Below are 13,059 nucleotides of genomic sequence, written 5' to 3'. Positions count from 1 at the left end.
TAAGGAAAACAAGATATTTTAGACTATAATACTAATTTTTCATTCTACTGAGGGCCCATTTTAAAGGAATGGCTCAGAATTGTTTATTTAAATACATAAAATGAATGTTCACAAGAAATACACTTACCATAAAGAAGCAAAAAGACCAAATGCCACTATTTCTTTTCCCCTTGCGAAAAATGAATGAAATCACATATGTCAAGAAGATAAGGGAGGCAGCATAGCCAAAAGAACACAGGATCTGAAATCAACAGGAATGTTTAGTTAAATACAAATGCAATCTAAGAAAACGTTAGGGTTCAAAAGATCGTCAGAGCACCAGGTTCTACAGTGATTTGATTTGCAACAATGTAAACATCAAGGCAAACAGTTTGCCCCTTCAAATGCTTTCATTAAAGCATACAATGATATTTGTTCTATGAAGATGGTCACTTACTTGTATAATCTCACTTATAAGTGTGAACAGAGTGCTGTCGAAGTTTAAGCCGTAGTCCATCAAATACATAAGAAGGAAGATCAAGGAGTACATTGGAACGTCCACCAATGCCTGCCCACACCAGTACGCAGAAGGGAAGAGCCCCGAAATCCACAGCTGGGACTGAACTTTGCTCTGATTAAAAAACGGAGAAGACACAAAGTGGTATTTCAACTTAAGGCTTCAGAAAATGTGGTTTATGGAAGGAAATATTCAAACAAAATTTTCATTTGTAATAATTCTGCATCATGCTATAAGCAGCTGGACCAAGGGATACGGAGAGTCCCAAACATAAATGATCAGTTTGCTGCTTTGTTAACAGCATGGATGTTCATCCCACACCTGGTAGAGATAATGTGAAGGAAGGTCCAAGTGTAATGACAGTAAACAATAGAGAGATGAATGATGTACAGGAACGTAAATCAAATTACATCTCAGATAGGAGCCTCATTTGGCTAATCAGAGACCATCAGCAAATTAACTATTTTTTAAAAGATTTTATTTGTTTATCTGAGAGACCGAGAGAAAGAAAAAGCGCATGAGTGGTGGAGGGACAGAGGGAGAAGCAGACTCCACTGATCAGGGAGCCCAAAGTGGGGCTCGATCCCAGTACCCCGTGATCATGACCTGAACCAAAGGCAGACCCTTAACTGACTGAGCCACCCAGGTGCCCCGAACTTAACTATTTTTGAAAGAAAAGTATATTCAAAATTGTTTAATTGTTTATTATAATTGTTTAATTTGTGCCATACCCCATATCACTTGATAAGTAATTTTAAAATATGGGATTTGGTATGTTTATTCAGAGAATGACAAGGAATACAAAGTACATGATATTTATTCATGTGATAATATTGATATACATATGCATAAATATTTGGATGGTTAATAAATATTTGAATGTGTGTTATGCCAAAACAACCCCAATGCATCATTTACTTATAATTAAGAGAATAAAGCAATTTTATATAAGCAATAATAAAGCAATATTATATAAGAATACATACTATATTATATATTTATGTAGAATATAAAGTATAGTATTTTATACTTATAAACTATATCATCTTTGGGGAGAGACTTGTGCTCACTGTTTGTATATAATAAATATATATATAAAATAGTATTACATTCATAAATATTATGCATTTTGTATTCCTTGTCATTCTCTGAAAAACATCCTAAGTTACATTTTTTGAAACTACTTATCAACTACTTAAAAATACTACTTAACTACTTATAAATAGTTAAATTCATTTGCTGGTGGTCTCTGATTAGCTAAATGAGGCTCCTGTCTTAGATGTAATCGGACCTAAGGATACTTATCCAAATCTCCCATCACAGGTTTGTTCAGTTCGCACAACGTCTAACAAGGTTCTAGTGCCGGACTGATCTGTGGGTAAAGCCATGAGGGGGATGAATTGTGATTTTACGTTACTGACAGAGCACCTGCTTGCCTGGGTCTGCCATCTACGGAGGCAGGAAATATGGAAGGGGGTCCACATTCAAGAATACCATAAATTCAGCTTTGGAGACATGACGTTTGAGTGTGTGATTGCTGCTCCCAGTGGGGACCCCGAGAAGGGAGTTCAGATCACCCTGGAGGGAATGTTAGAAATTAGAGATCTGGGGTGCAGTCAAATCTGAGTGATGGGTTAGGTAAAGGGAGTTTCAAGTCCTCAGGTTCAATGAGCTTACTGAGGAGAAAATGACATCTAGCATGATGAGAGAGCTAAGGGCTGGTGTCTGAGGAGTTCCAGAATTTAGAGACAATGGGGAAGAATGAGATGTTCCACTAGAGGGAGACAGACAGTGGCAGGGTGTTGGAACCATGATGGAATTGAGGCATCACACAGGCCAGAGAAAGAAAGTGGTGTGTGTTTCCTATGGGAGACTTTTTTTTTTTTCCTTAAAGATCTTACTTATTTATTTGCCAGAGAGAAAGAGAGGGTAATAAGCAAGGGGAGGGGCAGGCATGGGAAGAAGCAGGTTCCCCACCGAGCAAGGAGCCTAATGTAGGACTTGATCCCAGGACCTCGGGATCACAATCTGAGCTGAAGACAGACGCTTAACCAACTGAGCCACCCAGGCGTTCCCTGTGGGAGACATTTTTAAATTAGGATTATGTTAACAGTAGGATGGCTGACAGTTACATCAGGCCAGCAAATAGCATTCCCCAAGATTCCTGGAGGTTCTACACTAGAAAGAGAAGAGGATATTATTCTGATAGCACTCCCTTCCTTTGGACAACAGAATTACTTTAAAGAGGGAGGAAGTTTCAAACAGATAAAGATGGTTAGGCAAGGTCATTTTGTGTAGAAGTTACCAAAATGGAACCATTAAAGTATATTCTATTAAGATCTGTAAATAAAGCTGATGCGAGTTGGCCTGGGTTGATTAGTCCTAAGTACAGCACCCTATGACTGCCGCTCAAAATTTGTCTCCACCCAGAACTACTGAATCAGAATCTTCATCTTACAAGGTGCTCCAAATACTTGTAGATACATTAAAAATTCATTGGGATTATTGAAAGAGTACCTGTAAATGAAAATTATAAACAGATTGTCAGCTAAACATTGAAATTTATCTTTTATCAGAGTTGTCCCATTTTCAAAATACTATTTTCTTTTATTTCAGTTATCTTTTTTTTTTAAAGATTTCATTTATTTGACAGACAGACATCACAAGTAGGCAGAGGGGCAGGCAGAGAGAGAGAGGGGGAAGCAGACTCCCTGCTGAGGAGAGAGCCTGATGTGGGGCTCTATCCCATGATCCCGGGATCATGACCTGAGCTGAAGGCAGAGGCTTTAACCCAGTGAACCACCCAGGTGCTCCTCATTAACTTTTGAAATGTAATTTTGAAAAATATCCCTGTTAAGTATACAGTTGTATGGGGTTTGACAAATGCATATATCCCTGTACCACACTCCTAATCAAAGTATAGAGCATTTTCATGACCTGTCACCCCCAATTTCCCATGCTCCTTTGCAGTCAATAGCCTTTATCTCGGTTGCAAGAAACCACAGGTCTGCTTTCTGTCACTATGAATTTATTTTACCTTTCTGAGAATTTTCTATAAATGAAATCATTCAGAATTTACTCTTTGCTGTCTTCATTCCCTCAGTCTAATGGTTGAGCCGTACCTATGCTGACACATTTTTAGTTGTTCCTTCTTTTGTACTCTTCAGTAGTATTCCATGATGTGGAATCATACATGAAATCACATGAGGATACGGCCACACAAGAATTTATTTAACAGTTCACAGCTTGATGGAAATTGGGATTGTCTCAGATTTTTGGCCATTATGAATAAAGCTACCAAGAATGGTAAGGTACCAGTCTGTGTGCAGAAAGATGTTTTCTTTTCTCCCAGGTAAATACTTAGGAGAGAAATTCTGGGTCATATAATACATGTATTTTTAACTTTATAAGACAGAGCCAAATTGCTTAGCAAAGTGATCGTGCATTTTACGATCTTGCTGACAAAGCATAAGAGTTCCAGTGTCTCCACATCCTCACAAACTTGATATTTTCAGTCATGTTAATGTTATTCATTTTCTTTAAATGAGTAGAGGGACTTCACTGAGGCTATTTTCCTGCTTACTCATGATATCAGCCATCTTTTTATGGGAACATTTTCCTTCTGTATATCTTCTTTGGTGAAGTGTTTGTTCAAATTTTTGCCCATCTTTAAAATAGGCTACCTTTTATTACTGAGGCTATATTTCATTAAAATTAGGCTATCTTTAAATTTAGGCTGTCTTCCATTATTAAAAGTTCTTTATATTCTTGACATAATTTTTTTGAGATGGTACGCTTCACAGATTTTGGTGACATTGTATAGGGACTCTGTTATGCTTCTGTATATCTTCCCAATTTTAGTTTCTGTGCTGCCAGCACAAGCGTGATATAAGGCTTTTGTTAAATGTATGAGCATTGTGGATATTTTTCTCCCAGCAAAGTTTTTAATTTTATTATTGGTGTTTTACAAAGAGTAAAAGGTTTTAACTTTGATGAGTTTCAAGTTCTCATTTTCTTTGAAGCATATGCTTATTTGGTCCCATCTAGGAAATAACTGCCTACCACAAAACCTACGATTTATTTCAAAATAATTTTGTATATGGCATGAGGTGAGTATTGAGAACATTTTTCATTCCTCATATACCAATATCAGGTTGTTCTGGAAAAATTTGCTGAATTCCCTGATTTTACTGAAAATCAACTGGTAATATCTAAGTGGTCTATTTCATTTCATATGCCCGTATTACTCTCCTAAATAAATACAACACATTCTGCATTCCTAAAACTTTGTAGTAAGCCTTGAAGTCAGAAGCATAACTCACCCAACATTGTTTTTTCTTTTTCAAAGTTATTTTGTCTGTTCTAGGCTGTGCCTATCCATGTAAATTTTAGAATCATTCTCTATCTGTAATCTATTTATTTATCCATATATTTATAAAGACTTAAAAAATGTTGGATGCCTGGGTGGCTCAGTTGGTTAAGCGACTGTCTTTGGCTCAGATCATGATCCTGGAGTCCCGGGGTCGAGTCCTGCATCAGGCTCCCAGCTCCATGGGGACTCTGCTTCTCCCTCTGACCCTCTCCCCTCTCATGCTCTCTCTCACTCTCTCTCTCTCTCAAATGGATAAATAAAATCTTAAAAAAAAAACAAACACGTTATATCTTAGGACTTATTGCTGAGTTGGCTGCTCTATTAAACATGCATAAATAGCCCAAAGGAAAATCCTATAATTATATTACCTTCAGCTTCTATCTGTACAAAGTAATGAAGTTTTCATTATTACCTTATAATCATCAATGCTGCTCATGGCAATATAAGGAGAACATGAGGATATCAAAATCAACCAGAATATGGTATATAGTTGGAACTCGTATGCACTACTACTCTCTCTGTCCTGAAAATACAAAGAATACAATACAATGAGCTGAATAACAAATTCAAAATTTGTTTTCTGGAATATGTTTTAAGAAAATATTAAACTAATGATATACACTCCTGCGTTAAGTCCCTGTGGAGGTTCCCAAACTCTTTCCTTATCCATTTTTGGTTCCAAATTTGAAGCTTAACTCTTGGCTTTCTATCCCAATTCATGGGTAAGGAAAATGACTCAAAGAGGGTGAATGAATTGATAATATGGCAGAGTTGGAAAATTAAAAAAAGAGTAAGATTTGTCATTTTCTTACGTTATGCATTTCTTACGGTGAACAATAAATAATGATCATTCACATTCCATTTTTAACTCCTATTTAATTATTTCAAATGTGATAGCTTGAGTCAAAAAATCCTATCAGATGTTTTATGGGCACAGTGATGATCAGTATCTGTCTAGGTATACCATGAAATCAGATAAACACTGGTCGAGGGTTCAAAAGGAGAGATAAAGTACAGTACGAGAAGGGGAAGTGAAATCTCCAAAGAAAAACTTTTGACCTTGGCTACACACATTTGTTGCTCCTGTTTGGAAAAACCTTTGAGGATGGAAGATTCACAGACTCTCCTGAAAGCAGTTCCCATGTTACTTTCATGATCTACCTAGGTGGTATTTGATTACACAGATTACTGAAAAAAGTTGTAAGCAGAGTCTGGTCGTCTTCAGCTTGACCGTGAGAGAAATGCTTGCTAATTACGGGAAGGTGAAATCTGGGCTTATTGACAGGACCTTTTCAGAACACCTTACAGGCTGTGTGGGTTCAGTACTCAGTGGTAAGCCCATGACTTTGAGCAGGACAGACACAAGGTCTAAAGCTATGGAAGACTATTACTTGAGTAGTGAATAGGTAAATTCAAATAGAACAGGAAATGAGTTGCTGGAAATATCAAAGTTCTGATGTTGGGCACCTAAATACAAGGTTAATTAAAGTGGCTGGTGTCAAACTTCTTGTTGCTAAAACAGAATGTGTTCATAGATGGAAGTTCAAGGCACATTGCTCAGTTTGTATCCTCCCTTAGAAACCAGAAAACTGATAGGAGGTTAATGAAATGAACCATAGCATAGGTTCTAAAATCAATTAATACTTGATGGAGAATTAGAATTTTTGCTTTAATGATTTAGCTTCTTACACATTCTTAATGAAAGGGATTTTTATTTTCTGAACACACCATGACTTGACATATGTTGTAAGAAACTAACTCAAGATCTTGCAGGAGTGTATAAAAATAATGGTGGGTTTGTTTTATATACACATGGGTAGGTGGTCCTTAGCCATAGATAAAGCCCATATATAAAACCCTATAGTGGTATGGAATATAGATAATTTGCTGACCTCTGACATTCATTTATGCATTTAACAAATAAATTACTTAGCGCTTATCATGTTCCAGGCCTTATCTCAGGTACAAAATACTTTGTAGTATTAAAAATATATGGTCTCTGTGTTCGAAGAACTCTCTAAGAGGAAGAAATATATTTAGGAAATAATAAAAAAGGAATAGTTACAAACTCTAATAGGTATTCTGGTTTCCAAACTTACAAGACTGTATATAATCTAATCACCTGAGCTTCTCCCCCTGCCCCCACTGCCTCCCCCAGGTATGAAAAAGCTGGTTTGGTAGGTCTAGAGTTGGCTCAGATAATGAGTATTTATTACAAGAAATTGGAGTAATTCTAATGTAACCAGTCTGCAGTTTTGGCCTGAACTTTGTCCTAAATTTTTTCCTTTTGTAGCATTTCTAAAAGGACTAATAAGACTTCAATTTCTTTTCCTCTCTGTCCACCTCTCCCCCTTCCCTCCTTCCTTCCATCTTTTGTTATTTTTGTGCTCAGTTCAGTGCTCCATAAGTTCATTTTTGTCACATTCTCTTTGAAAAATATTTTGTTAGTTCTGTTTTGCATTTAAAAATTTGAAGCTCTAGGGGAACTTGGCTGGGTTAGTTAGTAGGGCATGTGACTCTTGATCTTGTGGTTGAGAGTTCAAGCCCCACGTTGGGTGTAGAGATTATTTAAAAAATTGAAGCTCTAAAAGTGTATTGATTTTTCAAAACCAGGAGCTAGCATGAATCCAAGTGGTAATTTATTATGCAGTAATAATAGATCACAGCACTTAGAAGAGTGATCTCTACCAGATCCTGATGGAGGAGAGTCAATATACTTACCATTATAAAGGTACTTCTGTCAGTTTGGATATGTGCTGATGGTATAATCATTCCAAGTAGTGCATTACTAATGATATCCATAAGAACTGGGAAGCAATTTAGTCTTTTGGTATTACATGCTAATGAAAAACTGTAATTCTAAAATATAAAAAGAAAGGTTATAAATTCTCAAAGATCTTCTTTTTTTTCTGAAGAGGTCAAAATTCAATTTATTTTCTTTAAGATTTTATTTATTTATTTGACAGACAGTGAGAGAGGGAACACAAGCAGGAGGAATGGGAGAGGGAGAAGCAGACTCCTGCCGAGCAGGGAGCCTGATGCGGGACTCGATCCCAGGACCCTAGAATCCCGGCCTGAGCTGAAGGAAGATGCTTAAAAACTAAACCATCCAGGTGCCCCAAAATTCAATATTTTAACAAGAAGATCATGTTTTTAAAATGATGTCAAATAATCAAAGCAAAAAACACACACTGTGTAAGGAAAACAAAACATATACGTAGGCTGTATCTTATTTTCAAGACACCAGATGTCTGGCTTAAGGCTAGAATCAATTATTACTGTTAAAGAATAAAACAGGGGCACCTGGATGGCTCAGTGGGTTAAGCCTCTGCCTTCGGCTCAAGTCATGATCCCAGTGTCCTGGGATCGAGCCCCGCATTGGGTTCTCTGCTTAACAGGGAGCCTGCTCCACCTGCCCCCCCCCCAACCCCGCCTGCCTCTCTGCCTACTTGTGATCTCTGTCTGTCAAATAAATAAATAAATAAATAAAATCTTAAAAAAAAAAGAATAAAACAGAGGTTTCACAATATATGTATAGTAAAATCGCTGAGAGGAAATCTGAGTTCTTTGGACTCAAATATGCACTTAACAGTGGGTATTATATAGCATTTATTTTGCTAATACACGCCATTTGTATTGGTAGACAATGACTGAGGTATGAATTATTCATCGTATTAATGACTACCATTCATTAAGTAATAAAAGCAGTATTTGTTTTTAATTTCATTTCTTAAAGGGGAGAACTGAGTACACTGGTATTATATTAGCTTTTCCACACCTTTGGGAAACATTATGAAACAGAAACCAGCATACCTTTGTATTACCAGATACAATGATGGCTCCATTATATGATGGGTCATCCAGGCCAGTTTTGGTTCCAGATACATCCACTTCCAAAGCTATGTTCTGATGCTCCACAGAATGTATAAAGTCATCAATGCTTGCCCCTGAGTTGTAGATAGGTATATCACAAAACTTAGAAAATCAATACCAGGTTGTATAGTAAAATTATAATTAATGTCATTATGTGATCCTTACTGTAATATGGTCAGGATATTTTTCCACATCAGAACATACTTGCAACTTTGAATTAAGTCTATTCACTTGTCATGCAATTTACTTTATAATATATTTATTTGCTTCGGATTACTACTAATGTGAAAGGTGAAAGTCTTTTTTACCACCATACAGCATTTAGAATAGATGTTTTCCCCTAGAATATTGCATTGAGTGGCCATAACAATTAAGGTTTTAGTGACACAGATAATCTCCAGTAATTAACCACCAAAATTGCTAAATCTCACTTTACTACTGCTACCTTATTAACTGACTTTCAAAATGTGTCTTGAATTGGGAAGACAACTTGTTGGGTGAAGGCATGGAGAGGTTTGTGGACTTTCCCCTAGAAAGGCAACCATAACTTGTGAAAATCACTAAAAATCCAATAAGTTAAAATCTCCTGACTGCCTTAAGGGCATACAGAAAATGAAAAAAGAAAAAAACCTCTACATTTGTTTAAGAAAATCTAATAAATCTGGGTAAGAACACTAAGAAAATGGCACTTGAGTAAAAAAATCTATACCTTCATTCCCTGTCATTGATTAGTATGACAGAAGATCCACTCTGACTGGATCTAGTCAAGAACTTGTGCCTAGGATAGAGCTTCCATCTTATGAGTAGGGGATGGATGGAAGAAGAGAACTCCAGACCTCTCACTGCCTGGGATGGAGTTTCTGCAACATGGGACTGGAAGGAATGAGAAAGGTTTGTGTCCAGACCCTCCTAGGAAGATAACTGGATAGCTATTGAAGTTGAATCCCTTCCTCACACCATACAAAAAAATTAACTCAAAATGGATCAGAGACCTACATATAAGAACTAAGAGTATAAAAACTTTAGAAGGAAATATAGAAGTAAATCTTTGTGATCTTGGGTTAGGTAAAGCTTACTTAGATATGACACCAAAAGCACAAGCAAGGGAAAAAAACAAGTTCGACCTCATAAAAATTAAAACATTATGTTTCAACGGACACCAATGAGAAAATGCAAAGGCAATCTACAGGGTGAGGTGAAATATTCACAAAATATTTGCCATTGATTCTTATTATTCATGGTACATATATTCTCTAACATCACCACAAACATGGAGTTAGTGAATTCTCAATTATTGCTCTGAAGAGAAACACAAGGTTCGGTTCCTGTGAACTTCTGGTCACAAGAGTTTCTTTGATCAATCAATATATCACCATATTTTTATATGTTTTGGTGTATATATTGTTGATTCATTAACATTGATCTCAAAGCCAATGGCACTATAACTCATGCCTGAACAAAGTTTATTGACACACATATTTTCTCTGTAAGTTACCTCATAGCCTTCCCTATTTAGGGACACTGGAAAGCACCTCGATCCTATTCTTGGGGTCATTTTCAACAGCAAAATCACCCAAAAAAAGCAAGAAAATGTGAAAAACATGGCCCTAAATGGACTACAGAAAGGATATTTATGTATAGTGTGAGACCTGAAACAACAAGGCACACCATCACCTTGTTTACCTCAGCTAGAAATTGTGCATCAGTTGACTCCAATTTTTCACTTCTCTGAGCATGTCTGTGACTTACTATGAAAGAGCCACAAGTATTGGTTTCGGGGTCACAAATAAATTTTCCTTACTAGATAAGTTTGCAAATACAGAATCTGTAAATAGTGAGGATCTATTGCATCTAAGAAGAGACAGGTATTTAGAATATATAAAGAACACTTAGGATTCAATAAAAAGGACATACAACCCATATTTTAAAAGACATTTCTCCAAAGATAGATATACAATGGTCAGTAATGAAAAGATGTACATGAAAAGATGCCTAAGGTCACTAGTTACTAGCAAAATGCAAATCTAGCCACAAGATACTACTTGATTCACACTAAAAGGGGTATGACCAAAAAAGGAAGTAACAAATTTGGGTGAAAATGTGTAGAAACTGGAATCTTCACAAACTGCTAGCATGACAATAAATTTGGGTAGTCACTTTAAAAGAGTTTAGTTGTTCCTCAAAAGGTTAAATACAGTCACCATATGACTCCACAATTCCATTCCTGTTTTTTATACCCCAAAGAGATGAAAAAAAAAAAAAGTATGTTCATACAAAAACTTGGACTTTCATAGCAGCAATATTCATAATAGCCAGTTACTGGGGGAATATACCCAACAAGTGATGAATAATAAATAAAATGTAGCATGGTCCCAGGAAAGAATATTATTCCACAATTAAAAAATTAAATATTGAAACATGCTACAACATAGATGAACCTTGAAAACATCATACTACATGAAAGAGGTCAGTCATAAAAGATCCTACATTGCATAATTTTACTTATATTAAATGTCCAGAGTAGCAGATCCATGGAAACAGAAAGAAAACTTGTGGTTTCTCTGATCTGGGGACAGAGTGAATGGGAGTGAGTACTTAGTGAGTATGAAATTTCTTTTTTGAGATGAAAATGTCCTAAAATAAGTTGTAACGATGGTCACACAATTCTGTGAAATACACTCAAACCCACTGAATTGTAAGCATTTCATTTTGCACACAGCCACCAAAAAATTTATTTCTCCTCAGCAAATCCCTCTCTAGGTCCTTCTCCATTTTGGGCTTGTACTCATCACCCTCAAGACTCATGAGTGGTTTTATGCTGAAGAAGCCCAAAGCTCATTTTTCTCTCACACATTTTATGTTTTTTAAGTAATGCTCATAACAGGGAATGCATTTAGGAATGGAGTACACACCCCATCATTACCTGTTTTATTGATGATCAGTAATTGAGTGAGAGGATCGCGTGGTTGTTGTCCAGGAGCAAGGAAGTATAAATGAGGAGAAAGGTCCCAAGTGTAGCTCATTTCATATATTCTGTTGCGGATAGTCCTCAAAAGAAGAGGGCAAATTCCAACTCCTAGAATCAAGAGCCTACCCAGAAGAAAAGGGTCAGCATGAATGCACAGTCATTTCTGAACCTTTCAGAACTGTCTGAGCAGATGATGCTGTGATGAGATCAAGAGATTATGAAAATTAAACATTGAGCTCTCTGATTCATTTCTTGAGTTTCTGCCCTTTTCCCACCTCTTGATTAAGGATGACAAAATGGAGACTTATCCTTGGTTCACTTCTCTTATTACTCTCAGGCTATGGCTTATCCCACACAGTTTCAAGGGGCAGGTGTCTTGAACTGTGCCTGCAGTTCAGATTTGTCTTCTCTCCTGAAACTCCAGTTCTTTGCTCTCCCTTCCTGCTAGTTAATCCATCAATGCTCTGGACTCAATTTTCTTCACAACTACTCCTCTTCAGATAGTCCCTATTTCTGTTAGTGACAGCAGGATTTCTTTAGTCACCAAGCTCAAATTTTCAATTATTCTTTATTCTCTTGTAGTCACCATTTCAAGGAAGTTGAAAAACATTTTTTTTTAATTTGAGAGAGAGAGAGAGAGGGCATGAATGGGGTGGGGAGGAGTAGAGGGAGAGAGAGAGAATCACCAAGCAGACTCCCTGCTGAACACAGAGCCCAACACAGGACTTGATCTCTCGACCACATGAGAGCATGACCTGAGCCAAAACCAAGAGTCAGATGCTTTACCAAGTGAGCCACCCAGTTACCCCTCAGTTGAAAACTTTTATTGTTCCATCCTTATACCTTGCTTCAAAACTTTTCTCTGTTCGTAATTTCTTGTTTTACAATGTTACAGCTTGTTTGAATTCTTGCTAGATGCCCAGCATCTCTCCAGACGTAGTTATACAAGGTTACCAGATAAATAATAAAGGTTTTTCTTAAATCATGCTATCTCCTTGTCATAGGCTCTCAATGAATTCCCATTACTTACTTATTTTTGAGTATTTATGGAGACTCTATTATGTGCTAACAAGTCTCCTATCTTTTTGATGCTTCATCAAAGTATTCATAGACGAGGTACTGATTGGTAGCCAAAGTGCCACAGGCACAAGTGAGCCAATGAGAGGGGATGCGATTTGGAGGAGCAGGGATAGTGGCCAGTGTGCACACAGGAAGTATGGGGAAATGAGGGACCGCCTGGATGGCTCTGTCAGTTAGGCATCTGCCTTCAGCTCAGGTCATGATCCCAGTGTCCTAGAATTGAGTCCCACATCGGGCTCCTTGCTCAGTGGGGATCTTGCTTCTCCCTCT

The 13,059-nt window shown here is 37.1% G+C and overlaps 1 protein-coding gene across 6 annotated transcripts in view; it reads right to left on the bottom strand.

Moving 5' to 3' along the window:
* Nucleotides 1-13,059, bottom strand: part of LOC116875359 (ATP-binding cassette sub-family A member 8-like) — a 72,731-nt gene that overhangs the window by 15,022 nt on the left and 44,650 nt on the right. For all 6 annotated transcript variants that reach the window (XR_004384178.1, XM_032870758.1, XM_032870757.1 and 3 more), the window contains 6 exons: nucleotides 11,665-11,831; nucleotides 8,682-8,815; nucleotides 7,590-7,727; nucleotides 5,281-5,391; nucleotides 437-610; nucleotides 128-241 (listed from right to left, as the gene is read on the bottom strand). Coding sequence is in view for 5 of the 6 variants with exons in the window: in XM_032870758.1 (XP_032726649.1) it covers nucleotides 128-241; nucleotides 437-610; nucleotides 5,281-5,391; nucleotides 7,590-7,727; nucleotides 8,682-8,815; nucleotides 11,665-11,831 (838 nt within the window). In the remaining variant the exon portion in view is untranslated. The remainder of the gene's footprint in view (nucleotides 1-127; nucleotides 242-436; nucleotides 611-5,280; nucleotides 5,392-7,589; nucleotides 7,728-8,681; nucleotides 8,816-11,664; nucleotides 11,832-13,059) is intronic.

Source organism: Lontra canadensis, unplaced genomic scaffold, assembly GCF_010015895.1.
Source record: "Lontra canadensis isolate GAN:19392208 unplaced genomic scaffold, GSC_riverotter_1.0 scaffold41, whole genome shotgun sequence".
NCBI classification, from domain to species: Eukaryota; Metazoa; Chordata; class Mammalia; order Carnivora; family Mustelidae; genus Lontra; species Lontra canadensis.
Note: the sequence above shows the minus strand (reverse complement) of the source record. Positions and strands in the feature narration are given on the sequence as shown.